Source organism: Enhydra lutris, unplaced genomic scaffold (assembly GCF_002288905.1).
Source record: "Enhydra lutris kenyoni isolate GAN:26980312 unplaced genomic scaffold, ASM228890v2 scaffoldscaffold38, whole genome shotgun sequence".
Taxonomy (NCBI): domain Eukaryota; kingdom Metazoa; phylum Chordata; class Mammalia; order Carnivora; family Mustelidae; genus Enhydra; species Enhydra lutris.
In genome coordinates this window covers 18,746,532-18,773,563 of record NW_019154122.1, presented here as the reverse complement: position 1 = coordinate 18,773,563, position 27,032 = coordinate 18,746,532, and the positions used below count along the sequence as shown (strand labels likewise).

Genomic DNA, 27,032 nt, shown 5'->3' with positions numbered 1-27,032 from the left:
GACACACAGGACGGCCCTCCCTGACAAGACGTGCTGGTGACAGGGCTGGCAAGGACATGGGGTGTCACGGGACGGCTGCGGCCCACAGCCCACATACCATCAGGGGCTCCAGCAGTAAGTGGAGGGAAGACCCCACTCGCGGCCACCCAGGGAGAGGCTCGTGGGGCCACTGTCTGAGAGCACCTGGCACAGCCGGACGTCACCGCGGGCTCTATCTGGGCGCCCCGAGCTCCCGCTGGCCTGCCGGAGACGTGAGCGCGGATTTACATCTGTACACGTGTGTGTATAAAAGATTATTTCACAGTTAAATATATTCCAATACGCATGTCTCACTGGACAAAAGTCGCGTCTCCCAGCACGAACGTGGCAGCATCACAGAGACCCGAGGGCACACGCTCGCGCCAGGGCACGCCTGGCTCCTGCTCCTGTCCCAGGTGCGCGACACGAACGCTCTGCTTGGAACTCGGTTTCCCTGCTGCGGTCGGAGCACGTCCCTGACAAGCGCCGAGCAGAGCTGCCCGGCGGGGCCGGTGCCTCACTCGGCCGGGACCTCGTACTTGAAGATGACGCTGAAGAGCCGGCCGCCCAGCCGCTCGGCCAGCCAGGAGTTCTTGATGACGGCCAGCTTGAGGCTCTCGCAGCGCAGGGCCGCGTGGTAGTTGGTGTGGACGGCACGGCCCATGCCCTCGATCACCACCAGGTCCGCGCCTCGCTCCCGGACCAGCACGGCCAGCCCCTTGTCCAGGCGGCTGCGGGGAGGGAGGGGCTGTGAGGGGGATGGCGGTGCCTTACCCCCGCACTGAGCTGTCCCCAGGGAGACGCCACGCCCTGTGTCCCTGAAGGGCAGTGACTGGCAGGGATGCCTGGGGAGCGCCCGCCCCCGGCCCTAACGCCGCTTCTCTCCGCGATGAAACCCCTTTCCGGGTTGACAGCCACCCCGGGAAGGGAGGAGGTCGGCCCTGAGAATGTCCTGGCCCCAGCCGGCTCCCGGTGCCCGCTTCTCCTGCTCTAGGATCCCTAGGGCCTGAAACACCAGTGCGGCGACCTGGTCATCAGTGCCAAGGGACCTCGGGGGCGTCTGCCTCTCTCACCAGATGGGGCCCACCCGACCCACGGTGCAGCCCGGGGTCCCGAGCCCATCCGCCCGGGGCCCCACCGAGGGGCTGCTGCCTTCTGGGGCACACAGGGAGGCCAGGGATGGGTACAGAGGTGCCTCGGGGTACCTGAGGTCCAGACACGGGGAGCTGGAGCCCGTCTGCGTCAGCAGCAGCCTCTCCTCCCTGAGCGCCGAGCTGCAGAGCACAGGGACCGGTCAGCACCCCTCCTGCTGGGCCCCCACCTCTCCACACAGACCCCGGGCTCCTGGCTACTTACTGGACGACGGGGTCCATGGCCGCGATGCGCTCGGCCACGATGAGGGACTCGCAGTAGGTGACGTCGTTCAAGGCAGGTCCCGAGTTGCACGCCAGGATGACCTGCGGCGGGATGCCCCGAGCTTTGTAGGGATCTCAGCCGTCGCCCGGCGCCGAGCCAGCGCTTGTCTGCCCACCCACCCGGGGCTGCCGGCTGAGCGGCGCGACCCCAACGACCTCTCACTGCTCGCTGGCCTCCAGGAGGGCCGGCTCCTGGGTCGGGACGAAGACGGCCCCAGAACACTGTGGTCGGGCTGACCCAAGGTCCGTGGTGCGAGGAGCCTCACCCGAACCTACCTGCCCCACAGAGGCCACGACGGCGCCAACCCCACTGCGAGTGGAGGGCCCAGGGCAGGGGTCCCGCCGCGGCCTGGACGCTCACCTCCGTCCCTCTAGAGAGAAGCTCCCTGACAAAGGGGAAGACTCCCAAAATGACGTCTATTCCACTGTTATCTGCGAAAATTAAGGCACATTTGTGAGGGGGCCCCTGTAAGACAAAACCATGACGTTCAGTCGGGAACAGGCGCGTCCAAGCGCTGCAGACACCTCCGTACTCCACGCTCCCCGCGGGCCGAGGCCGAGGGCTGCAGGCTCCCGCAGGTGCTGGGGTGCGGGGGGCGGGCCGCGCCTGTGGCTCTTCCAGAACTGTGTCCCCAGCGACCTCTGAGCCGTGGCCACCGACCTAACCAGCAGAGCCTGCAGGGGGCAGTGGCTGGGGGAGCGGGGCCGTGGCTCCGGGGGGCCCTCGGTGCACCGCCCTGGAGTGGCCCCGTGCCACCTCCTGTGCCCACCCCCCTCCCCTGGGGCCTTGAGAGCACGGCCTGGCCCTGGGGCAGAGGCGGGGGCGATGGTGTGTACCTTCAGCCTCTGAAGCCACTTGCTGTAGGAGTCCACGAGCCACGGCCGCTCTGTGGGACACGGAGCCAGTCAGCCGCCCCAGCCCCGGCAGGCCCGCTCCCCTTCCCGCAGCCGTGCCCTCGACTTCCCTCCCCTGCAGGGCAAAGTCCCAGCACAGGACGGGAGCCCCCTACCTTGCAGCTTCATCTTCGCTTCCTCGAAGCCGAACTGGGGGTCAGATTCGAGAACGCTGCACGGGGGAGAAAGCAAGTCACAAAACCCCAACCTCAGCTTCCGGCATTCACTGTGGAGCCCACATGGGCTGAGCCCGTTAGGATCCGGAGTGCGCAAGCCTCAAGGCCCCGGAGCCGTGGCGGTCTGGATGAGCCCACTCCAGGACACGGGGCGTGGTGGGGAGCTGGGGGCGGAGTGAGGGGTGAGAGTCCCAAGTGTGTGGCAGCTTCCGGCAAGGCGCTGGGTCAGCCTCGCCTGGCACACGCCCCAACATGACACTCAAAGGGACAGCCAGTGACACGGGTAAAGAGGACACGAGGGCTCTTCTCAACACAGACCCAGCGAGGGCAAGGACAGGACACCAGGCAGAAGACAAGCATCCAGCAAGGGGAGAGGCTCAGGGCTGGGCTGGGGGTGCCACGCCCTCAGGGCCCCTGGGCCACCTGCTCCCACCCACGTCTGCGAGCTCCTTCGAAAAGCACCTCCATCTCCCAATTTCAACCGTTAAGTATGGTTTGATTCCCACCGTAACATGCAAAGCCCAGATCTGGGTCTGTGTCTGAAAACATCATGCCCCAAACCCACAGCCCAGCCCTCCATGTGCCTGCTCTGAACAGGCTCGGGACAGCCAGGAAGGAGAGCCGCCGCCCACTCCTGGGGCCAGGGCACCGGGACCCCATCCCCCCATTGCCACCTCCTCGGGGACTGAGCTGGGGCAGTACATGTGGCCGAGGGGGACAGGACGGGCCGTGGCCCTGAGCCCGAGACGGAGTGAGCAGGCAGGGGCAGGACTGAAGCGTGGAGGGGCCACGAAGGCAGCGGCACCTACTCAGAGACGGCTTTCGCTCCCCAGTCGAAGACGTTCCCCGCCAGCAACCCCTTCACCAGGGCCAGCTGCCTCTCCTCCCAGCCCAAGGCGTCCAGACAGCGGATCACCCTCGGGAAACACTTTAGCGCGACTCCATTTTCCTTCTGCTTGACCTGCGGGGAGAGGCGAGTCGCTGTTCGGCGTGAAGGCACGGCCCTGCCTCCCTCAGGCCCTCGGCGGACCAGGCAGAGGCAGGGCACCCTGCTGCGGACATCCTCACGAGGCCGCCCTGAGGGGACGGACGCCCAGCACGCTGTCACAGGCGCTCCAGCAAACCGGGTGCTGACCCCTACTGACTGACAACAGCACGGCCGCGGGGCACACTCAGACACGGCCGCGGGACACACTCAGACACGGCCGCGGGGCACACCTCAGACACGGCCGCGGGGCACACACTCAGACATGGCCGCGGGACACACTCAGACACGGCCGCGGGGCACACACTCAGACACGGCCGCGGGACACACTCAGACACGGCCGCGGGGCACACTCAGACACGGCCGCGGGACACACTCAGACACGGCCGCGGGACACACTCAGACACGGCCGCGGGGCACACTCAGACACGGCCGCGGGACACACACTCAGACACGGCCGCGGGGCACACTCAGACACGGCCGCGGGACACACTCAGACACGGCCGCGGGGCACACACTCAGACACGGCCGCGGGGCACACTCAGACACGGCCGCGGGACACACACTCAGACACGGCCGCGGGACACACTCAGACACGGCCGCGGGACACACACTCAGACACGGCCGCGGGACACACTCAGACACGGCCGCGGGGCACACACTCAGACACGGCCGCGGGACACACTCAGACACGGCCGCGGGGCACACACTCAGACACGGCCACGGGGCACACTCAGACACGGCCGCGGGACACACTCAGACACGGCCACGGCACACACTCAGACACGGCCGCGGGACACACACTCAGACACGGCCGCGGGGGCACACTCAGACACGGCCGCGGGGGCACACGCAGACACGGCCGCGGGGGCACACGCAGACACGGCCGCGGGGAGCTTGTGCCGTGGCCCCAGGCAGGGCAGAGATGGGCCACGGTGGGAGAATCAGACCCTCGCAGGTGCCCCACGCCCTATCCCCAGACACTCTGTCTGAGGGCAGAGGAGGCAGGAGGCAGGCTATGCGGCACTGGCTCGGAGCCCTGGCCGCCATCCCCGGGCACATGGCCTCCTGGGCACAACAGTCCAAGGAGGAGGGTGGTACCTCTCGGCCGGCTGGTGGGCTCGGGGGGCTTGTCACCTGCGAGAGCAGGACTGGTGTCCACAAATGCCAATCCTGAGGCCGGACGCCGACCCCACAAGGCCAGAGACAGGTACCGCCCACTGAGAGACCACCCGCGCTTGCGCCAGGCCGTGCCCCTGCCCCCTGCTGCCCGTGCCCCCCTCGCAGGCACCAACCCCGAGCAGGGAGGCGGCACTCACTTTGGAGTAGGGGTCTGGGAAGTTGAACTCGTTCAAACAGTGCTCCCTCGTGTCCAAAAGGCTGCGCACGGTTAGGGTCCCGTAGGCACTGGGAAAGAGGCGGAAGAAGGCAGCTCAGGGGGTCGACCGCCAAGCACACGCCTCCCCGCCCCCCTGCCGCCTCTGCCCTTGGAGGGTGTCCTCGCGACAGAGTGGCCATGGAGCAGGTGCGCGGGGAGGCCAGGCAGAGGTACACAGCGCCCAGGGCGGCTATCGGGAGCCCAGCGCGGACACTCACAACGGCTGATGCCGCAGCGTCTGCAGTTTGCCCCAGTACTTTTGCCGGAACTTCTCGGCCCTCTCGGCCGCGTCCGCTGAGCCCGGCTGGCTGGCCACGGCACGCTTCACCACCTGCCGGGCACAGGCCGCTTAGCAAGGCCCCGGCCTCCGCGCAGCCAGGGCCGTGGTCTGAGCACGTCCCCACACACAGGCCCACGGCCGCTGGCGATCGGGGTCCCGGGCTCTCCCCTGTGGGGTGGGAATGGGGTCACTGCTGGCCCCCACCCGGGGCTCAGAGCCACATCGGCCAGGACGAGCTCCTGTGGCACCGGGGGCGGGGGGGGGGAAGGGGACAGGTGGCCTGGGACCATCCTCGGAGGCCATGGCGAGGTCCCGGCCTGGAGGCCCCTCACTCAGAGGACAGAGCCTGGAGGTCTATGAGGACAGAAGAGAGACACACGTTCGCAGGGGCCTGGAAGGCCCGAGAAGCAACCCACCGGGGCCTGGAATCACACCGCCGTGGCCCCCGACCCCACGTCAACCGCGTGCCTCTGCCCAAACCCATGACCAGCGCGGCGACCTGGCACAGCCCCAGGTGCGGACCCACGAAGCCCTTGGGGTCGCATTTACACCCAAAGAACAGGAATCAACCCTCAAAGTCCGACACAGACCCCACGGCCACTGAGCAACCCCCCCCACAACTGTCGCTTGCTCCTTGGGAGCCCCAGTGTCCAGAGATGCCCGTCTCTCGTCCCCGGGGGCTCCCGGCCCACCCCAAGCCCTCACCCCATCCAGGGCCTCCTCGAAGCAGGTGAGCCAGTACTTGCGGGCTGGCGCGTCGTCCGTCAGGTCGACCGTGTCAGGCACGTAGGAAGAAGGGTCCAGAAGGAGGGGCAGGTTGACCAGTGGCCGCTCCAGCCGGTCCATCTCCAGCAAGTCAAACTGGGAGGGCAAGAGGCGACATGTGCGTCAGCCGGGCGGTTCTGGAAGACCGAGACCCCTCGTGCCAGTCTGAGGAGCAGCTCCTTGGGGGGAGCGGACGAGGACGGGGTGGACAGGCCCCTTCTTCCCGGGCCCCGCCCGCCCACCCTGCAGCCCTTCCCGGCCTCGGTGCCCAGAGCCAGGCACCCCGATCCTGAGTCCGTCCAACCCCACAGAGGCCCCCTCCCTCCCAGTGACTCTGCTGGTGCTCCGTGCTGCTCTCCCCACACACGTGGGCTGCACTTCTGGCCCCGTCTCTGCTATTCCAGCCCCCACAGGCGTGGTCCCCTCTCTGCCCAGTCGGCCCTTGTTCCGTGACTCCCGGGGTACTGTGCCCACAGCAAGGCCACGGAGACCCCGTGGGGCAGGCAGTCCAGGCTCCCACATTGGCTCCTTTCTCTCCACAGCATGGGTGCCCACCACACATGCCGTCCGGAAGCAACTCCCTGGCTACGCCGAGGGGTAGGACCCCTTGCCGCCCGACGTGCTACCTGGGACCACCAGCCATAAGCACGTGCTCCGGTCGTTTCAGGAGGAGCCGTCCTTCAGCCACCTGGTGCTTTTAAGTTTTCTGTTGTTCAGACGAGGCTGGTGTCACACCAGCCCTGGTCCCCGGGGACGTGCTCACACCTCACTCGGCACGAGCCCGGCAGCCCTCTGCTTGTGGCCGCGCACCGGACTCCGCCCTTGTCTGCCGGCGGCCAGAATGGCGAGCTGGGAGGGCAAAGGGCAGGCGTGCTCTGGGCTGTGGTGCCTGCACCTGGGGACACCCTGGCTCTCAGGGTGCCCGAGTGACCGGGCGCTCAGCCAGGAAACGGCTGGTGCATTTCCACGCGATGAAAGAAGTGGACGGTCGCCCATCTCTGGGGCCTCGGCCCGGTGTTCAGGGGCACCCCGCCCGGCCGACAAGCGGTTCAAGCCTCAGCTTTGCCTTATGTAGGCTCTGCACGCCCGTGTGTGGAGGGAGCCTCTGCTCCTGCCTTACAGGCCGCACAGAGACCCGGCAGGACGGGTGCGTGCGGCGCAGAGCAAGCCGGCACGCACGCCAGCTCTGACACTCGCCCTCCTCGCTCACGTATCCGTTTGGCTTTGCGATCCCTGAGGCAGGAATCCACGTCGTGCCTCCACAGATCAGAAGTGGGGATCAAAGATGCGGAGACCCTGCACATGCCACCTACTTGCACGGCCGGGCCCGGCGCACGGGGCCCTGGGAGGGGCTCTCGTAGGGAAGTCATGATCAGATCCCGTGTTGTTGCGGTGCTTACGCCGACTCGTGAGAGAACCTGCGTCTACAACTGAAAACCAGCTTTGCATCCGAAAAGCCACCAGGCTGGTCCTGAAGGAGGCAATCTGACCCGTGTGCCCAGACTGGCCGCCTGGACTCGTCCAGCTGGTTCTCCAGCCCGGTGCCCGAGCTCTGCCAAGTGCTCAGAGACTTATAAGAGCGACATGCCAGTTGGGGGGACGTCCTCAGTAAGCCTGTCAGTTCCCCAGTATGGGCCATGGTGGCAGCGTCCTGTGTCCGGCTGACACTGGTCCTGGTGGGAGACCCTCTGTGCCCACTCAGCAGGACGGAGGAGCCCCTGCCCAGTCACACAGGTGTCTCCCCAGCTGGGGGTCGAGCAATGGGTAGGAAACTTCCCAGGGCAAGAGGCTCTGTGCCTCCGTCAGGTTTGAAACCATGAGGCAGAGAACGTGGTCTAAGGGGAGGGGCCCGGGTTGGTGCCGACCCCGGTTCTGCTGTCAGTGGCTCCACGGTCCCGCAGAAGCACACACTGTATTCTCCCTGCAAACGGGGGCCTGGACTACACAGTCTTGGGGCTCCCGTGGAACTTTTGGAAAACATAGAAATGCTGGGGCCTGAGGAGGGAAGCCAGCACCCCTGTTCTTATCGTCCTGATGTCCATGGTCGGTCAGTGGCCAGTCTGCCCCAGGACAGGGGGTCTCGGAACCTGACCCCACCAAGGACCCCGCACTTACGGTGCCGCTCCTGGCCCGCTGCGTCGGGCAGAGCTCTGGGGACGAGCTCATCAGCCCGGAGCTGCCTGCGTAGTTCTCTCCCCAGCTGTATTGGTTAGGGTCTGGACAGGAGAAAACCAGGGGTCACCCCGGGGGTACCACTCTGCACCCACACCCCAGCACGGCCCGACCGCCACAGAAGGTCCCCACAATACCAAGGGAGCCTGGGGCCGTGGCACCGTGGTCTCTCTCGCTAGTACTGAACCCTTGTATGACTACTTGGACCTTTCCAACCGTCTTAAAGCAGCCTGCCCGCCCTCCCCATCACACGCTCCAAGTGGACTTCAACGGGCAGGCCGCCAAGGCATGTTCCTCGCCCTCGTCACGCACAGACGACCCCTCGGAAGAAGGAAGGACTGCTGCTGAGGGCCAGCCCCTGCCCCCGCCCCCACCTGGCCCACTGAGACCGCCACGCAGGTGCTGGACTCCAGAGGGAGAGTGAAGGCAGTGGGCCGGCACCTCCCGGGAAGATTAGAGACCCACTTCCACAGCCTCTACGGCTTCTTGCTCCCCATGTGCCATGCACTGCCGGGACGCGACGTCACCCTGGCCGCTGGACTCACTGTCTTGTTCCGCTCCTTTAAGAAACGCTCCGATGGCTCCCAGGTAGCCCTCGTGTCTCAGAAACAGCGCCTGGACCTCCCCCTGCCACAGCAAGACCCCCGCCTGAGCTGGCCTCGCCGCCACAGGGGGAGTCTGGGCAGCTCTGAACCGACCCGCCGCCTGCTGTCCGCCTCCCTATGTGGCAGAGGCTTCCCGAAAAGTCCGCGACGCACTCGTCCACAAAACCACATTCAGGGCTGAAGTTAAAAGCTTGGCATTTGGAGAAATCAGAGAGTGACCAGCTTCTTCCACAAAATTAACACCCACCCAACCACCCCACTCGCAGGCCCAGCCCAGAGTGTCCCGGGGAATGAAGGACGTCTCTGAGCTCAGCTCATCCACGGGGGAGACGGCACCCGCGTGCCCACCGCTGCCACCGCAACCAACTCTGAGACGGCCGCGGCGCCCAGTGCTGGAACCCGCCAGGGCAAAGAGGCAGGGGCCCGGGAAAAGCCTGCCCTGGGCCCCCTTGCCCTTTGGTCGACAGGTTCTGAGGACACGGAGGGCTGGCGCCAGAGCATCGGGGAGGGCAGGAGGGCGAGCTCGTGAGCATCGGGGAGGGTCGGGAGGAGCGGCAGCTCCAGGGGCCCGCGGGGGTCACCTTGGAGAAGAAGTTGATGCTGTAGGTGATGGTGCGCATGGTGACGGGGTGGCCGCGGATGAAGAAGCCGCCGAAGTACACCCTGTCAAGGGCGTGCAGCCTGGCGTAGAGGCAGGCGAGCTGCCCGATGTCATTGCTGATCATGTGCAGCAGGCTCTTGGCCATGTCCTCCTTGGAGAACTCTGGGGGGGCACAGGCGGGCGCTGCTGGGCAGGGCCAGGCCGCGAGGGGGCTGGCGGCACGCGGAGGGCGTCGCAGGGAGCAGGTACCTCTGTCGGCCATAGCCGACTTCCCGAAGCTGCTGGCAATGAGGCTGCCGCCCAGCCCCAGGGTCTGGTGGGCCCCGCCGTAGATGTCCTGCACCAGCATGTCCACGTTCCTGTGCTGGCCCTTGGAGGCCAAGTGCAGCAGCTCGTCGAACTTCTGCAGGGACGGGGGCCGGGAGGGGGGCTGTGGGAACCGCCGGCGTTGCCACAGCCCGCGGGGCGCACGCGGTGGGCCAGGAGGCCCTCCTGAGTCCGGGAAGGGGGTCAAGCTGAGCATCAGAGAGGCAGTCAGGGCTCCGCGGGCCGCCCACTGCCCCGGACGACACTGGCAGCACGGAGGGCATCCTGCAGCGACCAAGAACCACGGCCAGGACGAGGCCCGGGGTCCCTGGCCGGTCCCCCGGTCACCAGCCTCGGAGCTGCCACCCCCCTCCTGAGATGGTCTGGGACCCAGGACCCGGAGCAGAGCCCACGGCATCTCCCTGCGGCCCCTGCAGTACCTTTGTTTTGGTGAGCAGAGCCCCAAGTCCCCAGAAGGTGCCGCCCCCGATGGAGCTGCCACCGATCCACTCGAATCTGTCCTCGGTCTCCACCTGCACGCACAGTGCGGGAGGCTGGTCAGCAGGGGCCCGGCCCTACCCTGCGGATCATGGGGCATGGGGGCTCGGGGCGGCCCAGACACGGGCAACTCCATTCCTGAGGGCCGCCCCTGGGCTGCCTGCCGTGCCCCCGACAGCCCAAGCTGGCCCCCCAGCCGCACCCGGCTAGCCCCGGCAGACGGCGACCCCTGCCCGGCTGCCGCAAGTGTGACCCCCACAGCGTGCGTCACCTTCACAATAGAGACTCCAGAACCGATGTTGACCAGCAGATACGGGAAGATGTTGGGATGATTGGTCTGGAATCGGAACTCGGGGTCGGAATCTTTCTGATACACAAAGGCCTCGTGGGGGATGTTCTTCAGCACGAAGTTGCAGCCTTTTATCAAGCATGTCATCACGTCCTCCTTGTCCACTCTGCAAGGGACAGAGCCTGGACACTATAGCGCCTCTGCTGTACGCGGCGGCTGGGGCTGGGCCGGCCCCGGGCTCCCTCCCTCCAGGGCTCCCTCCCGGCCGTGCTCAGCCGCCCACTTGCGAGGGACGCGTGGCTCCCAGACACGCACCGGACACAACTCAGACCGGCCCCTTCCCCTCTGCCCTGCAAATGGCTTTGGACGGGCCAGCCGCACGCACCCGAAGACCCGGAACTCTGCTGCGTGTGTGGCCCCAGCCTCACTCCCCACGTGGGCGAAGATGTCAGGGACCTCTGCCCCAGCAGGACGGGGAGCGCTGCCGCAGGAGCAGGGCCCCCTTCTCTCCTCGGCCACCCAGGCCGTCCTAGGCTTCGGCCACCAGAAGCCTGATGCCAGCCCAGCTCACACCCTAGCCCCTTCAGAGCCCGACCCGAGACCCAAGGCCAGCGGCCCCTGCGCTCCCCCAGGCCCTGCGGCCCCACCAACCTCAGCTGCAGCTTTTCTTCGATGAGGTCCTTGAACCTGTAGGCCCCGCCCCCGGTGGCCTGGATGACCTTGGTCTCCGTGCTGACGAGGTGGTCTTTGATGAAGTCCAGGCAGGCTTCGATGTAGGTGTTCTCGAACTTGACGAAGTGCAGCCGGGCGGTGACTTCCTCCTGCACAGAGACCTCGTAGGGCGGCTCGTGGTCCTGCTCTGTGTCCTGCGGGTAGAGGGCGGGGGTCTGGGTGCGCGTGCTGCCCTCGGGGAGGGAAGGATGTGGACATGAGGGCCCTGAACAGGCACAGCTCTCCGGGGAGTTCAGGTGGGAGGGCGGGGAGGGAACAGGTGCCCTGCTGGGGTCCCTGGCGGAAGAGAGGCCGAGTGAGGGAGCAGGGAGGGATTTTCGCGTGAGGAATCCAGGAAGCTAAGCCGATGGGGTGAGCGGTGGGGGCGGGGGGGCCAGGAGAGCACGAGAGCACCGCGTGGCGGGGGCACCGCGTTGCCTGCCCACCCAGCCCGCCAGGCGGCTCACCTTGCCCGAGTAGTCGAAGGACCGCACTCTGGCCACTTTGTGCTGCACGGTGGAGTAGTAGGCCAGCTTGGTCAGCGAGCCCCCTGGCAGGGGAGACACAGACGGGCAAAGTCAGGAGCCGGACGGGAGGGCCCAAGGCTCTTCCGCGCACGGTCTCTGCCACACTGTCCTGTGCGTGAGGCACTTGGTGTAACTTGAGCCCAAAACTCTGCAGGGCCCCGGGCAGAGGAAGGGCATCGACTGGGAGACCCAGACACTCCGCTGTCTTTGAGACCACACCAGGCCTGAGCCTGTCCACCTCCCCTCCGCATCCAGTCCTGGGGGGGAAGGAAAGCGTCCTGCTTCCGGGAAGCCTCAGCGATCATGAGTGGTTCAGAAAAATTCCATGTCAGACTCTGACCGTGAAAATGACCCGACAGAGGAGGCCGGCGAGTACACAGCTTTCCCGGACCAGCACCCAGCCGGCGGTGACGGCGTGGGAAAGCAATAAAAGAAGTATTTTCCCAGAGCGGACGGGCAGAGGAGGGGCTGCTGTCACCAGCGCACCCTCTCACGGCTCTGCGCAGGGAGGCCACACGGGGGGGCAGCAGGGTCTCCTCCTCCCAGCCAGCCTTGTGCGCACCCCGGGAAGCCCAGCACCGGGAAGCAGAAGAGGCTTTATTTGCCTAAAACACGTTTCAGGGCCACTTAAAAAGCCGTCCTGGGCGGTCACTTCCGAGTGTGCGGAGTGAGGCGGCCAGTGGGTCCGTGCGCGACAGCCGGTGATGACGAGGAGGAGGAGGGGCGGGAGGCTCGGAGCCGAGAGCCGCTTGGAAACCTGCCCGGTTCCGTGGGCTGGCCCAGGTGAGGCCGAGCCCTAGGTGAGGGGGAGGCTGAGGCTCATCTCTGACCGGTGCTTTGTGACACGATCCCGAGGGAACATACAAGAAACACGCAAGGCGGGAAGCATCTGAGGGCTGAAGCTGGTCCAGGGACGAGAAACCCACTGTCAAGAGTGGGCGCTGGGAGCCCGCCGCAGTGTGGACGGGCCCGCGAGGATGGCGGTGACCTGCCCTTGGCGGGCCCTGTTCAGGCCACCCTGGCACAGGCACAGACTTACCCTCATCCCTAGGCCGTGGGCTTTAGCGGGAGAACTTGGTCTTAAGCCTCCTTATCCGTTCTCCCTGCCCCTAATCCCCGCCTGGCCAGAGCGTCCTCCACTCTGAATTAACGGTTTCCTAAAAAGGCCAGCAACGCAAAGGGATGAAGATACACTTTGAGAGACTTTCCAAAAAGCGACCCTACGCGAGCCCCCCTCACCTGCTGCGGAAACCCAGTTTCAGGCTGTGTGTTCCCTGGATGCGCTTTAAATCCAAGCAAATATGAGTGCTGGGGTTTGGGGGGAGGGAAGTCAGGTCTGTGTGCCCCACGCCACGCGCCCCCCATGGGGCAATGCCCAGCAGCCCGGACACGTCTCTCCACACCCCCTGGGGAGGGAAGAGTCAGGGGTCTGCAAGGTGAGTGTGAACGTGCGGAGCAGGGCCGTCAGCCTGAACTGGACTGAGCTCACAGAGCAGAACAGGGGCAGGGGGCAGGCAGAGCAGGAGAGCTCAGATCCCCTGGATTTAGTGAACGCCAGCCCAGCTCCCAGCCACAGGTCGTGGCACGTCAAGCCTAAGAGGGGCAGTGCATGCGGCCCTGTGCTCACTGCAGCCTCCCAAGTCCAGGGCCAGGAGCACCGGACCGTGAGAGCAGCCTCCCTGTGTCCCTTCTCCAGCCCCTGAGCCAAGACCCCCGCACTCATCCAGACCTACGGGGCCTGACTCAGGGCCGTCCCCTCCTCTGCCTTCTTGGCCTGTCCTTCTATTTTGGGCAACAAGGGGCGCGGGACACCCCAATCTGTGTTGACAAAATGTCCCCAGTGCTTTCCAAGTGAGGAATCCACTCGGCTGACACGAGTGTCCGGGAGAGAAAAAGGCCGAGAACACAGGGCAGCCGAGCTTTGCTGGACCAAGAGGCCTGGGAGAGGCCAGGGGAAGCGGAGAAGCCTGTTTTTAAAGCAGACTGTAGACGCGCACGGGGACTGGTGCGCTCAGGGCTGAGGACCCACACCTGAGCAGGGACCTCCTACCAACCCTGGGAATGCACGCGAGGTCTGTCCTTCGGAACAATGACTGTGTCCTTTGGAGAAACACAGACACGGGACCCAGACCCAGGGAATCTCCCAAGAGGGGAAATGAACACGGACACTAAAAATATCCCGAGTGTCCTCTGCCCAGGAGCCCCGCCTGGGCTGGCGCCAGAGGACACCTTCCTGGACTGCCTGCGTCCTATGGCTACAAGCTGCCCCTGGGGACCACACAGAAGATCAAAGGTAAACCCTGCGGCCAGCCAATTCTGGCTACACCTCAGAAACGCTAAGTGCCGACTCGCTCCCAAGCAGCAGCACCCCAGCGTACGTGCCGGAAAACCGGTGGGTGCCCGAGGGCTCACACCCGATGGCCCGGTCACCTGGAGGCACGGGCGGGTCTCTGAAGACACACAGAGCAGGGTCCTGAGGGGCCTTCTGGGAAGCCTGGCTGTGGAGGACCCCCCAAGCCGGGCCTCTAAGCTTCCCCTCGCCAGCCCAACATGCACCCGGGCACGACGTTTCATCAGGCGCACGCTCCTCCTGTGCCGGGCTCCACATGGGCTCGTTCGCACACCTGCCACCAGGTCAGGGCCCCACAGCAGCGCTGCTCACCACCCCGGCAGTCTGCAGGCTGAGAACAGGGGATCCAGCCCCACCTCCCCTCGGCTCCCACCTCCTGGAGGACGCCCTCCCCCACCCAAGTCCCAGACAGCAGAGCGACTCTTGGGAGCAGGGGGTGGCAAAAGCATCCCATGCACATGGCTCCAAGGGGCCACCCGGGGCTGCCAGGGCGCCCCAGCTCCTTCCAGGAGAGGAGCACACTTGCCCAGCTCCCACAGGTCGGCGTGGGACCAGTGGCTGGGACGGCGGGCAAGCGCCCACTCTTGGCTGCTGGCAGGCACAAGCCAGCTGAGGCCGCCGCAGGGATCTGAGCCTGCGCCCGCCCTGGCCTGCTCCGGGTGTCCTCCGCAGCAGGACACAGCCTTCCATCCCTGGGTGGACCCGGGCGGGGCCGCCGAGCGCCACGCTGCCCAGGAGCCATGCCCACCTGGCCGCTTACAGCCGGTGACTCGAAACAACTTCGGGTCGGCTGTGACAGGGGCGGCTGGGAGGTGTGGGGCGCCAGGGCGGGGTAAGGGTCTGGGGCTGGCCGGCGCAGGAAGGTAGGGCGGAGGCTGGGCGGGGCCCTGGGGCACCGCCGCGGGCCGCGCGGCACAGGCAGGCTTCTGAAGGCCGCCAGCCAGGGCCCCCAGGTCCACGTCCAGGTCCTCCAAACTCCCGCCAAATGTCAGCCGTCCGGGAGCTGAGGCGGCCGCGGGAGGGTTCGGGCTGGGCCCGGGCGGGCAGCCCGCAGAGGACTCCCGCGCCCCGAGGCCTGGCCGCCGTCCACCTTCGGCGCGGCCCTAGACGGCGGGCCCCGGGCCCCTCTCGCGGCCCGCACAGGCCCCGCCCGGCGCCCGACCCTACGGAGATGGACCACCGAGGGGCTGCCGGGCCGCCCGCCTCTCCGCACCGGACTACGACGCCCGGCGTGCCCCGCTGCGGCCGCGCAGCGCCTGCCGGGAGTGGTAGTCCCGCCGCCACGGCGAACGCGGGCGCCGGCGGGCCGCGGACTACAAAGTCCAAAAGGCTGTGCGCGCCGGCGGCCCGCGCCCCGCCCTTCGTCCTTGCCACCGCCCCCGGCCCGCCGGCTCCGCCACCGGCGCCCACGCCCGCTGCGCGCCGCCCGGCTCCCGGCGCCCGCCCGCGGCTACCAATGTCAATGGCGAAGCGCTTGGCGTTCTCCAGGTTGCGGAAGATCTCGTCGGGGGGCAGCGTGATGCTCTTGTCCAGGCTGTCCCCGCTGCTCCCGCTGCCGCTCGCTCCACACTCCGCCATTTTGAATGTGCCCGGCCAACCTAATCATCTATGGAGATATATGCGCATATATTTGACTGCTAAACGCCCTCCGCGCATATATTATGCTAATGAGACGTCCGGGCCTGCCCCTCCCCGCCCGCCCCTATGGTCCCCGCGGCTGGAGGGCCACTGGGCTCGCCTGAGCCGGGGTCCCCAAGGCCGTTGGCCCAACAAAAAACGTCTGGACTGTTGTCTTTGTTGCCCTTTCGGCGAGCTGGCCAGATGCTGACGTCCAGTGCTGTGAGCTAGTGCAGAGGAGGTCCCTGGGGCTCCAAAGACCTGCCTCTGTCCATGAGCACCGCTGTAATCAAGGCGCGGGTGACCCACCAGCCCGGCTGTCTAGGAGCGAAGGATTGTGGGCTGCGAGAGCCCCATGGAAATGGGGGTGTGGGGGGCCCTGCTGTCGAGGCACCACCAGTGCACGGTGGATGGCACACCTGCGCACCGCTGGGGAGGACACTCACTCTGATGGTGAGGTCTGCAGAGAGTGCAGCAGAAAGCACTGCAGCCTGCCTGGAGGAGGCTGCCTTTTGGCAAAGTGGAGAGTCTACAGGCATTTGCAGAGAACTAGCTGAAACGGTTCCTGAAGCTGGAGTGCAGTTGCAGATGGTGGTCGGGACGGGTTTCAGGGCCAGTTGCTGGGAAGCTTCTGATGGCTGGGAGACCCTTGAGGGATGCGTGTCCCTCAGGGGCACTAGACGCTTTAGGAAAAGAGCCCAGACAGTGTTGGTGGCAGACAGAGGGTCCCTAAGGTGGCTTTGGCAACGGACTCCCAGGTGACTCTGGACTGGTTACTTTGTGTCTCTGGACCTCAGCCTCTGTTGAACGCGTCTCCAGCCCCCTGGCAAGGCCTTCGGAGCACAGGCCTGTGGGGCAGCAGAAACTGGGAGCTCCAGGGGGTGATGGGGGGAGGGGGCCATGGGCTTCAGCCTTGGAGAGGCAGCCTTGCGAATATCTTTGAAGGGGTGGGTGCCGAACGGGTGGGGGCTCCTGGAGGGGAAGAGTGCAGAGGGCCTGGTCCCAGAGGACGCAGGCCTGGAGCTTCGAGGACCCTGGGCCACGGGTGGGGGGGTGTGGGCCTGGCCAGGAGGCACACCCCCCTCCCCATTCATTGACACGCCTGCCCACAGGCAGGAAGTCTGTGGGTTGCAGGGGAAAGCCGTGGGGCAGGCGATGGGCTGGCCTGGAGAGGGCGCCTTGGATTCCGCTCGGAGTGGACTGAAGGATTCCAGAGGGCAGTGGGGCGAGGCATGCTGAAGAGGAAGGACGGCCAGGCCTGGGCCCCACGGCCCCAATGACGCGTGAAAGGCTTTTGGCCCCATGTCCAGCTCCTTCCCCTCCCCCCAACATGGGTGGGTTTGTCCCTTGGGGAGCCTGCGCCCTTTTAGGCTCCTGCGGACTCAACCAATGTCCAGTACCCTGCCTAAAAATAGGTGCCCTTTCCGAGGCGAGGGACTGTCCTTGGCGACTTCGTCACCAGCCCTGCCTCTTGCGGCCCTGGCAAACGGTCGGCCTGCACGGAGGGCGGGAGAGCCACCCGTGGACTAGCCAAGCGGCTGCTCCCAGGAGCTCTTCCGGGGACAGGGGCTGCTGGCCTTGCTGGAAGGCCAGGGTGGAGGCAAACACCGTCTCCGTGCGGTGTGGCCCAGCCGAACCCCTTCTGCTGCAGGGAGGGCCCCCTGCAGGCCAGGGTCTCTGCATCCCCTTCAGCCGAACAGAGCTGGAAAGTCCCGTAGCTGTCACTTTAGTGCCCCCCTGCCCTGTCCCCCACCTGCAGGGAGCTAGTGAGGGGCCATGACTCCAGCATCCCTTCCTGCTGTACATGGGCTCTGGGTTCTATGGGGCCTGCTCTTCTTCCGGCCCTCCTCCCCCCTGCTTGCTCATCTTCTGTCCTCATTCCTGCCTTCCCTCAGCTGGGACCAGCACTTCTGCCTTGTCCAGAGGGTGACTGGCAGAGACACCTCCCCCCACAGCTGGGGATCATGATGGTGCGTGGCCTCCTCCGCCCCTGCAGACCGCCCCCACCGCCACGGCTGCCAAGAACCCACGTACAGCACAAGAGACAGACCCAAGGGCTGCTTGGTCAGGTTTTATTGGAAATCTGCAGAGCCAGCCCGTGGGCTCCCACGGGACCGGCGGCTCAAATTCTGAATTCAGATCCTGCCCACACACACCCACCCACACACAGGGACCCTTTGAGGATCATGGTGGAGACCCCCACCCTCCCCCCAAAGCCCACTCTGAGCCTCTGCTAGACAACCGAGTGTGCGCAGGGGCCTTGTGGCCACGGCTTCGTGTGGCCCTTCTGTGCCCATCCAGGCTGACGCTCGTTCCTATGAGGATACACCTTGAGTTCCGCCTTCACAAAAGGCAAATGTGCCCACGGCACGGCCCACCCGCCAGGCCCCCTGGCCCGGACGCAGCAGGCCCTGAAGAAAGTCTTCTACACGTGGAGGCACCGGCTGACCGAGCCCCTGACACTTACAAATATCATAGAACCCCAGGCGGCGGGGACTTCCCAGAAGTCACTTGCTGAAATGCAAACACAGAACAACCCCATGGAGTCAGACACTTGGCAGAAGGTGGGCCCTGATTGTCCTAAGTGACAAGGACTCTGCAAGCACATTCTCTTGAGAATGACCCTCCTGCTGGCCCGCCAGCCTGGAGAGAGAGCCTTCCGGAGAAGGGGGCCTGTCCAAGCCCCAGGAGGGACAGATGGATGGCCAGAGGAGCAGGCTGGCCGGCCCTCCGGTCCTCGGGGGTGGCCACCCGCCAGGCCGACAGGGTCACCAGGGCCGCCAGAGGCCGCAGGTGGGCTGGCGTGCTGCGACAGCGGTGGCCTTGGCGGGGGTGAGCACGGGTGGGGGCGCGGTGCCCGTGGCCTTGGGTTCCTTGGTGGGCACCGTGGGTGCGGCGGGGGGTCGCTGGAAGTGGTAGAGCAGCTTCATCTGCGTGTCGCTGGCCGCGTGCAGCGTCAGGAACTGCACGGCCTCCTGCAGGCACCAGGAGTAGCCCTCGCTGTAGTCCTGGTGCAGGCTCTTGGGGCCGGCGGCGGCGGCGGCGGCGAAGGCTGCGGCGAGACCGGGCGGCGGTGACTGGGGGCGGGGCGCGGGGGGCGGGGCGCGGGGCGCGGCGGGGGGCGCGGCTCACCTTTGCTGTGCTTCAGGTAGCTGACGGCCATCTCCAGGATGTCGGCCTTCTCCAGCTTGGAGTTGGGCTGGTGGCGCGCGAACTCCTGCTCCAGCAGCAGCTTCAGCTGCTCGATGCTGCTGTTGATGCGGTCGCGACGCATCTTCTCCACCACGGGCTTGCGGAGCTGCGGGGGACACGCGCGTCAGCCGGCGGCGGGGCGCGGGGCGCGGGGCGCGGGGCGGGCGGCGGCACACTTACGCGGTTTTTCTCTTTGGGGCTGAGCAGCTCCACGGCCACGGTGCTGGGGGCCATGCCTGGCGCGGAGAGGCGGCGGGCGAGCGGGCAGTGGCGGCCGGCGGGCCGGCGGGCCCTATATAGGCGCGGCGGCGGGCAGGCGCCTGGGGCCCGGGCGCCGCTGCCGTTCCCACACTCGGCGGCCAATGGCCGGGCGGGCCGCACAAAGGCGCCGGCCCATTAGCGCACGCTAAATTGCCTGTGAATTGGCGCGGGCACAATGGGCGCTCCCCGAGGAGCAGGTGGGCCGCTCCGCACAATGTCCGGGCTGTGGGAACGCGCTCGCCCTCATTAGCATCCCGGGGCCTGATGCTGGGAGCCCCGCGCCTCAATATGCTGTCTTTTCCCAGGCCTCGGGGATGGGGGGCGGGGGTGGGTGGGGGGGAGCAGGAAAGAGTGGTGCCCCTCCCGGGCCCCTCTCTCCCCTCCCCTTCGCCTCTCCTGGGGTCTCCCGCCGCTGGCTGGCAGAGGCTAGGCCGGGAACAGCTTTCCACTGAATGAGTTGGGGGCTTCCAGTGGTTTGGGCACCCTCCCTGACCCGGACCTGCTGCACACCCCACACCCATGCCAGGGCGGGTGGAATGGAGGAGGCTACAGTCTTCCTGTACGCATGTGGAAGGGGGAAGAGGGACCCACGCTTTTGGAATCAGACCTGCTGGCTGAGGTGATAAGTCCCAGGCTGTCACCTGACTTCTTCAGGGCTGGAAAACGGGCTGCCTGCTTCCGTGGCTTAGCCTGGGGAAGACTCAGGGTAGCAGAGCGCCTGAAGTGCCCAGCATGGGGTCTGGCGCCGAGGCACTCCCCCCAGGATCTGCTGCACCCTGTCTTCCGGGGAGCAGCCTGTCAGGCAACGGCATCTGGGGTGCCCTGCACCAGCCAGTGCTCCTCGGGGCCCCGCCCTGCCCCATGTTGCAGGAGGTACGAGCACACGGTCCGCAGAGCACAGGAGAGCCCAGGGCCCCAGGGGTGTGCTTGACACACGTGTGTGGTCACCACACATACAAGACGGGGGTGGGGGGAGCCTCTGCTGCCCGCTGGCCGCTGCCCAGCCTGGTGGGGACGTGTGGGGTTTGCTTTCCTTGGGCATTCTGCCAGCGGGTGAGGAGGAAGGGTGCCAGGTGGTAGGCATGGGGGTCAGAGCAGGACAGGCCTGGAGCCCACACGGATGCTTCATGAGCTCAGACAGCCCCCTAGGGCCTCTCTGGGAAAACTGGTAATCCTCGTGCCTGGCCAGCCAAGCCCAGGTCCCCCAGCTGTTTTGGGCACCGCCAGCCCTACCCTGGTCGTCCGGGAGCACCCCCTCTGCCCAGAGCAGTCATCTTGCTCTGATTCTCTGGAGTCCTACAGGGATTGGGCGGGGGTGGGGGGTGGGGGGGGGTGCTGGGGCTTCCTCCAGGGGGCAGGGACCCAGTCAGGTTCAACGGGCAGGCGGAACCTCTGTCCTGAGAACTGGCAGGTGGCATCAGGGCACGTCAGCCAGAGTTTGAATCCAGGAACAGGTCCAGGTGTGGCTGGAAATTGCAGGGCTTTAACAAGGGTCCAGTCAGATCTCCCCCCTCCGCCGGGGTCTTGGCAGGGACCCACAGCTATGACTGGCTTGTTTGGTGGACCTGCTCCAGAAACCCCCCTCCCCCTCCCCCACCCCCACCGCATACAAGGAGCCTTTGGTTTCCCAGCAATGGGCCGAGGCGGGAAGCAGGCAGGACGGTGTCATGACAGGAGTGGCTGGGAGCCAGCTCAGGGCTGCCCTGTGGGCCAGCTGGTCACCCGCTGGGGTGTGTTAGGCTGGGGAGCTTCCAGAGGGGAAGCTTCAGGTGACTTTGAAGGGGGAGCATAGGGAGCCCCTGTTCAGCCCTCCTCCTCCTCCTCCCTCCTAATGGCACTCCTCTTGAAGGGGACCCAGGCCCTGGGCTGGCTGTGGGAGGCGGGAGGCCCCGGGCCGGGGCTCCTCTCTGAGCAGATGGGGCCCTACTACAGACGTGTGGCTCTAGTTTGTTGCAAAAGGGCAGGGGACACCTGAGGAAGCTGGGGATGGACGTGCCAAAGCCACAGGCTCTGCCGCACAGCCCTGGATGCTGACGGGTACCCGCAGCCTGGGTGTGGGCTGGCAGGTCCTGCTGGCCGCGCGCGGGACCCGGGATGCTCCCTGGGGCCATTTTTGCGGCCCAAATGGGACTCATGCTGGGCAGTGGGCATGTTTTGGTGTGTCCCTTGCTTGTTTATGGGCTCCCTAGGGGTGGGTTGGGGTGGGGAGGGAGAGGATGACTTTGTCACCTCTGTCTCCATTGGCCACACCCTCAAAGCTAGGGACTCAGCACCAAGAAATTGCTTAGCTAAGGGCTTGGGGATTGCAGGGCAGGGAGCAAGCCCCAAACCCACTCCGGCCTGGCCACGGCTGGCGAGATACGAGCCCAAGTCCACGTGTGCCCTAAGCGCTGGCTGCTAGACGAGGGGGTCCCAGGGCCCTGACCACGAGTGAGGGCAGTCCTCAGGCCAGGCCCTCCCGCTCCCTGCCTCACTTCTTCCTGCGTCAGAGGAGCATTTGGCTAGGGCTTGTGTCCTGCCCTCGCCCCCTTCCCCAAGCCGGCTCTTGGTCCAAGTGAGACACGTGCAGGAGATGTGGTCCAGCTCCCACCACCCCTCCAGCTGCCCACCCACTGCAGTGGGCCCGGGGGGCCTGCCCGAGGTGAGGGTGGTGAGTGGGCTGCCTCCTTCTTCCCTCCTCCCCCTGAGCTGGAGCAGCTTTGGTCCATTTTTCAGTTGTGGGAGTTATGATGTGAACGGTGTTCAGTCCCAGCGAGGCCGGAGAGAGCCTGGCTCCCTCCATGCGTGCGGGCCAGATGGCAGCTCTGAGCCCTCCAAGGCACACGCCTGGCCTTTGTGGGCCGTTTAACACTATGAATGGGGCCAAAGTGTGGGAAACTCCTTGGGCTCCTGGCTCACACCACCCGAGGGGGCTGGCCCACCAGGCCTGGGGGAGGGGGATGCGGATGGGCGGGTGGGGGAAGGGCTGAGGCTGGCTCTGGGCTGGTGGGCTTGGTGCAGAAGCACCCGGGAACGCAGGGGATGGTCAGATCTTCTGACTCGGTTGCCCCCAGCAGCTCGGGAGGGGCTCCTTTCTCCAGCTGGGACTTCAAGGGGGAGGGAGAGTTTGTCCTGCCCCCCACCCTGGAGACCTCAGTAAGTCTGGGGTGAGCCTCAGCCACTGAGGGAAGATGCCTGGCTGCGGAAGTGGGGGGCTCCCCTAGTTGGGCTGATTATACTAGAATTCAGGAATCTGGGACCATAACTCCTTTCTGAATGACACCCCAACCCCAGGGTGACTGCAAAGCAGGCGGCTCGCGAGGGGGCGGGGGGAGGGCTCCAGGGGCATTAGCTCCTGAGGCTGGAGGAGGAGAGCACTTGCGGAGAAAGTGAAATGGGGCGGCTGCTGTGGGAGCGGCGTGGGGTTCCCCAGAAATCCAGCGGGGAGCCACTATGTGGTCCAGAAGCTCGTCTTCTGGGCATGCGCCCCGAAGACCTGGGTGCAGGGGCTGAGCACTGTGCCCCCCGCGTCCCCAACAGCCGCGCTCAGAGGGCCCAGTGGTGGGAGCGGCCCCGGGGTCCGTGGGTGGAAGGACGGAGGTGCAGCACCGGGTCCCTCCATGTGACAGACTGTTATCCAGCCTGAGAGAGGAAGGGGCAGGGGCGGAGCTCCAGGGCGTCCTGCTCAGTGAGACAAGGCGCTTCTCACGGCACAGGCCCCGCGGGACTCCCCGCACGCGCGGCTCCTGCAGGAGTCAGATCCACGGAGACAGAAAGTGGCAGGGTGGGTGCCACAGGTCGGGGGGGCTAGTGTTTCCTGGGGGCAGACGTCAGTCTGGAAGATGGAATGTCCTGGAGACGGACGGTGGGGACAGGCTCACGACAGTGTACTGTGCTTCACGCCCGGAGCTGTGCCCTTAGCGGGAACAACTGCGAATTTCACGTGAGGCCTGTTTCATGATACACAGAGATGGTTTTTTTTAATTTATTTTTTAAATTTTATTAGGCAGAGAGGCAGGCAGAGAGAGGAGGAAGAAGGCTCCCTGCGATGCGGGGCTCGATTCCAGGACCCTGAGATCATGACCTGAGCAGAAGGCAGAGGCTTTATTTAACCTGCTGAGCCACCCAGGCGCCCCCACGGAGATGTTTTTAAAGGAGGCCGACTGTTTGCTCTGTGGGAGCCCAGGGAACACCGTGCCCGCATGGGAGACGCGCCTTGGGATAGCGCCCAGCTCCCTCCCGTGCTGCCCGGGCTACAGGGTGACTCTGATAACCGGGGGTCGGACGTTAGGCGTGAGGTGTCCCTGCAACGTGGAGAGGCCTGCGCTGGTCCTGGAGCCTGCGCCTTCCCCATGGGCCAGGCCTGGAGACAGACCGTGAGCGAAGTCTCCCAACAGCTGCAGAATGCGTGCTGGTGGCAGTGGGTGCTGCACCGTGTCCGAGAGCGCCGTGTGTCCAAGGGCACCATGTCCGAGGTTTCCGAGTCTGAGGTTGCAGTGTCCGAGGTCACCGTGTGGCTTTCCTGGGCGCAGCCCTTCTCCACGCGCCCTGTTTCCACGGTCTTCTGGAAGTTGGTTAAGAAAGTGGCTGGAGGGCCGGGGAATGCTGTGAGGGACCCCCCGCCCCGTGCCTGCCCTCCGGGAGCTGGGTGCCACTGGGTTCCTCCCGTTGGCGCCCGGGGCCTACAGACAAGATACATGCACTGCCTTTGTTGCCACGAAGGTGCACTGTGGGAGCTGGCGGCTGTGTACCCCACTCCGCTTGGGGGTACCCTGGAGGCAGTGGCCACCTCCCGGCCAGGAGGAGCCCCAGTCCCCGTGGCCTTAGCTCCCTGCACCCCTGTCCCATACCGAAGAACTGGACACAGAGACGGGCGCTCGCTCCTCCCTCCCCGCCTCTCCGCACTGCGGGGCTTCCTCCCCTTGCAGGGGCGCAGACACCGGGGCCCACGGGGCTAAGAGGGTCCTGAGGCCCGGCCTCCACCCAGGGGCGGGGGGGCAGGAAACCCTCACAGGTAGGGGGTAACGTTGTGAGGTGTACATCTAAGACAGACCAACACTCCGGCTGGACGCGCACTTGACGTTGGCAGAGAAGTCGAGGGAAAGCTCCCCGATGCTGGCGATTTGGGGCACACGCACTGCTTAGGTTGTGTGACACACACAGGGTTTGGTTTCCGTTATGCCTCTGTTTCCCGGATTCTCTGGAGTGAGCGTCAGACCCTGCTGTGGTTTCTAAGAGGGCGTGCGCACACTTGGGCTCGGCATGGTGTGGAGGGCGGAGGGCGGAGGCACTGATGCTTCTTGAAAGAGCCGTGGATTTCAGGAATGGAGGGGGAGATAGGGGTGCCCAGGAAGGTCTTCCTGGAGGTGGAGAGGCCTGAGCAGTCCTTGGAGGGATAGCGGGTGTGTTCCAGATAAGGAACGGCAGACACTTTGCCAGGCAAAGAGAATGGCGGGATCCGGGCTTGGCGGGGTGGGGGGCAGTTGAAATAGGGACCAGCGTCTCCAAGTCCGGCTGGCAGGGGTTCCCCCGCCTGTGTGAGCTCATCCCAGAGTGTGCCCCGGGCTCCGGGAATAAAGGGCCTGGCCCTGGCTCCCTGGCCCCTCAGCTTGGCCCCCTCTCCTTGGCAGGTCAGTGTGTAGACACAGCTCAGGTGTCCCAGCTGGGTCACTCCTTCCCAGCGCCGTCCCGCTGCCCAGGTGTTAGAGGCCCTTGAGTGGAAGAAGGTTCATGCTGGGCTGAGCACTGCTCTGAGCCCCCTGGTCGGGAACAGGTGGACCTCGGCCCTGGGGGGGCATGGGGGGGTGCCCTGTCAACAGCTTGTCTCCTGCACTGTTGGGTGGGGGCAGTACCCTGTCATTTGTGACGTGCCCGTGGCCCTCTGGTTCTGTGCCGGGCTCCCGCAGTGTCCCGCCCACACAGACACTCGGGCTCCGCAGAAGGTTTCCTGTGCATTTCGGTAGTGCGAGGGGGCAGCGGGAGCCCGGGACGATGCTCTCTGAGCGTGCTTACCAGGGACACTGGGGGGGTCGGTGTGAGGCCAAGTCGAAGCTGAGGCTGGGCTCTGCCCTTGGCTTTATGTTGGACACAGGCTACACTTTCCCGCGCCTCAATTTACCTCTGTGCGGTGGGCTTTCCCCGCCGAGACTGCCTGATGGAGGCACTGGTCCCAGGTTGCTGGAGATGACCAAGGGTGGCCAAAGGTGGCCGAGTGGGGCACTGCTGAGAGGAGACCAGTGCCCGCCCCTCCCGGCCCACTTGGCCTGGCCCAGAAGGAGACCCCATTGCTGGGACTGACGGCTTGGAGTTGCCTGTGATTCTCACCTGAACAGAGGCCAGTGTACTGAATCAGGGTCACCAAGTCAGGGGCTCGAGGCTCTCCACACACCCTTGTCTGTACACACACCTCTCCTTCCATGATGGCGGGGTCCCAGGGAGTAGGGGCTCTGAGCAGGGAAGGACTGCGTGTGAGTACCCACGAGGTGGGCCGGGCTGGGCCTCATACATGGAATGCTGGGGGTCAGGTCACAGACCAGCCGGCTCCATCAGATTCTGTGCTCCAGGGGGCTGAAACCCTTCTGCGGAAGCTGCCCTTGGACAGCTGTCCAGCTGTGAGTTTGGCCTCCGTCCTTACTCCTGGGGGCCTGGGGTGAGCTGGCTCTTCCCCTGGACAGTGGGGGTGGTGCCTCCAGCCTCTGCACCCACCCCTTCTCTCAGCTCATCCAAACCAGACTCTACCCTGCAGCCCAACTGGGGGAGGGCAGGCCGTCCCTTGGTCTCAGCGGCTCCCGCCCTTTATGGCGGGGGTGGGATCACACATGAGCAGCAGTCCCACCAAGTTCCCAGGCCAGACTTGGGGACCCCAGGCTTTGTGGGCCAGAGCAGGCCCCATGTTCCTAAACGGAGGGTGCTCTGGTCCCTGAGCTGGGAGAGCTCAGACCCTAGGCTTGACCAGCCCCAGCCTCCGGGGCCTCAGTTTCCCCAGCGGAAAGAGGAGCAGGGTGGACGTGCAGAGGCGGGCGGTGTGGGAAAGCGCGGGGCCCTTGCGTCTCATGGGCCCCTCTGGATTAGGGGCCTCTCTGGCCCACGTGGCCCCCACCCCCCCAGCGGCCGGGGGCAGGCCCAGGTCGCAGTCCAAAGCTGGTTAAAACCCTGCCGTGTCAGAGAGCAGCTCGCTCCCAACCTCTGAAAGGCAGACAAGCCCTTTATTGCTCTATTATAACGCGGAGCCAGATGGTCTTTTGGGAGTCGTCCCCCCCTCCACCCCCCGGGGCCGCCCCCATTCATTCAGAAGCAGAGCCCGGCACTAATGCTGCGGGGTGGGGGGGGCAGGCACGCTTCCACGCCGGCCGCAGTGTGGGAACCGCAGGCCAGCATAAACCCATAAACCGCATGCAGGAGGGGCGTGTGGGGACCCCAGCCTGGTTCTTGGAGGCCAGACTGCCAGCGGCCCGCCAGGGTGTCTCTCCGCTGGGAGAGCCAGGATGGGGCTCTTAGCCCGCCAGGAGCCTTGGCTTCCTGTGAACCGCGGTGACGACAGTGCTGCCTGAGATTTGGGGAGATCAGGCTGAGCACGGGGGTGCGCATCAGGCCCTGCGCTGTGTCTGTGTCCCCAAGAATGCAGTCACGTGTTTAAACCCGTGAGAAAACAGCTAAAGAAGGGAAATACTTTGTGACACACAAAAATGACATGAAACTCAAATTGAGCGTCCATGAGTACCACGTCGGGGGCACGCGCCAGGCACACCCCTCTGCGGTTCGGGGGCTGCCCTCCCGATCCCAGGCAGCGGGGAGCAGGGGGCGGGTCAGCCTGATGCCCCTGGGCCTGTCCCAGAGATGAAGGGGGGCACCTGCTCCGTGTGGATTGTCTGCACGGTGCTGACCTCCATCCTCACTCCCCATGGGGGGGGCCCGCGCCTGCCTGCCCTGCTCCTCTGGGGGCTGCTGTGGGACCCCGCTGTGCCAAGGCCGAGTGTCATCGCACCGTTGACAAGGACACCGAGGGCCAGTCCG

General features: G+C 65.8%; 2 protein-coding genes across 3 annotated transcripts; both read right to left on the bottom strand.

The window, feature by feature from the left end:
• Window positions 1-280: 280 nt before the first annotated feature.
• LOC111154654 (pantothenate kinase 4) lies at window positions 281-15,591 on the bottom strand. 2 transcript variants are annotated; one of them, XM_022514441.1, is made up of 19 exons: window positions 15,425-15,591; window positions 11,561-11,643; window positions 11,034-11,248; window positions 10,365-10,548; window positions 10,036-10,128; window positions 9,539-9,692; window positions 9,270-9,451; window positions 8,629-8,710; window positions 8,027-8,127; window positions 5,852-6,007; window positions 5,085-5,197; window positions 4,808-4,895; window positions 3,313-3,464; window positions 2,444-2,499; window positions 2,271-2,320; window positions 1,710-1,899; window positions 1,375-1,475; window positions 1,224-1,292; window positions 281-749 (listed from the first exon to the last, which is right to left on the bottom strand). In XM_022514441.1, exons 1-19 carry the CDS (start codon window positions 15,546-15,548, stop codon window positions 330-332), a joined length of 2,613 nt encoding a protein of 870 aa, XP_022370149.1. In that variant the 5' UTR covers window positions 15,549-15,591; the 3' UTR covers window positions 281-329. The 2 variants fall into 2 exon arrangements, with proteins under 2 accessions (XP_022370149.1, XP_022370150.1); XM_022514442.1 differs by having other exon boundaries at window positions 366-749; window positions 1,795-1,899.
• Window positions 15,592-18,355: 2,764 nt separating this feature from the next.
• LOC111154575 (hes family bHLH transcription factor 5) lies at window positions 18,356-19,013 on the bottom strand. Its single transcript, XM_022514224.1, has 3 exons — window positions 18,960-19,013; window positions 18,720-18,885; window positions 18,356-18,639 (listed from the first exon to the last, which is right to left on the bottom strand). The coding sequence occupies exons 1-3, from the start codon at window positions 19,011-19,013 to the stop codon at window positions 18,356-18,358; spliced, it is 504 nt and encodes a 167-aa protein (XP_022369932.1).
• Window positions 19,014-27,032: the final 8,019 nt, after the last annotated feature.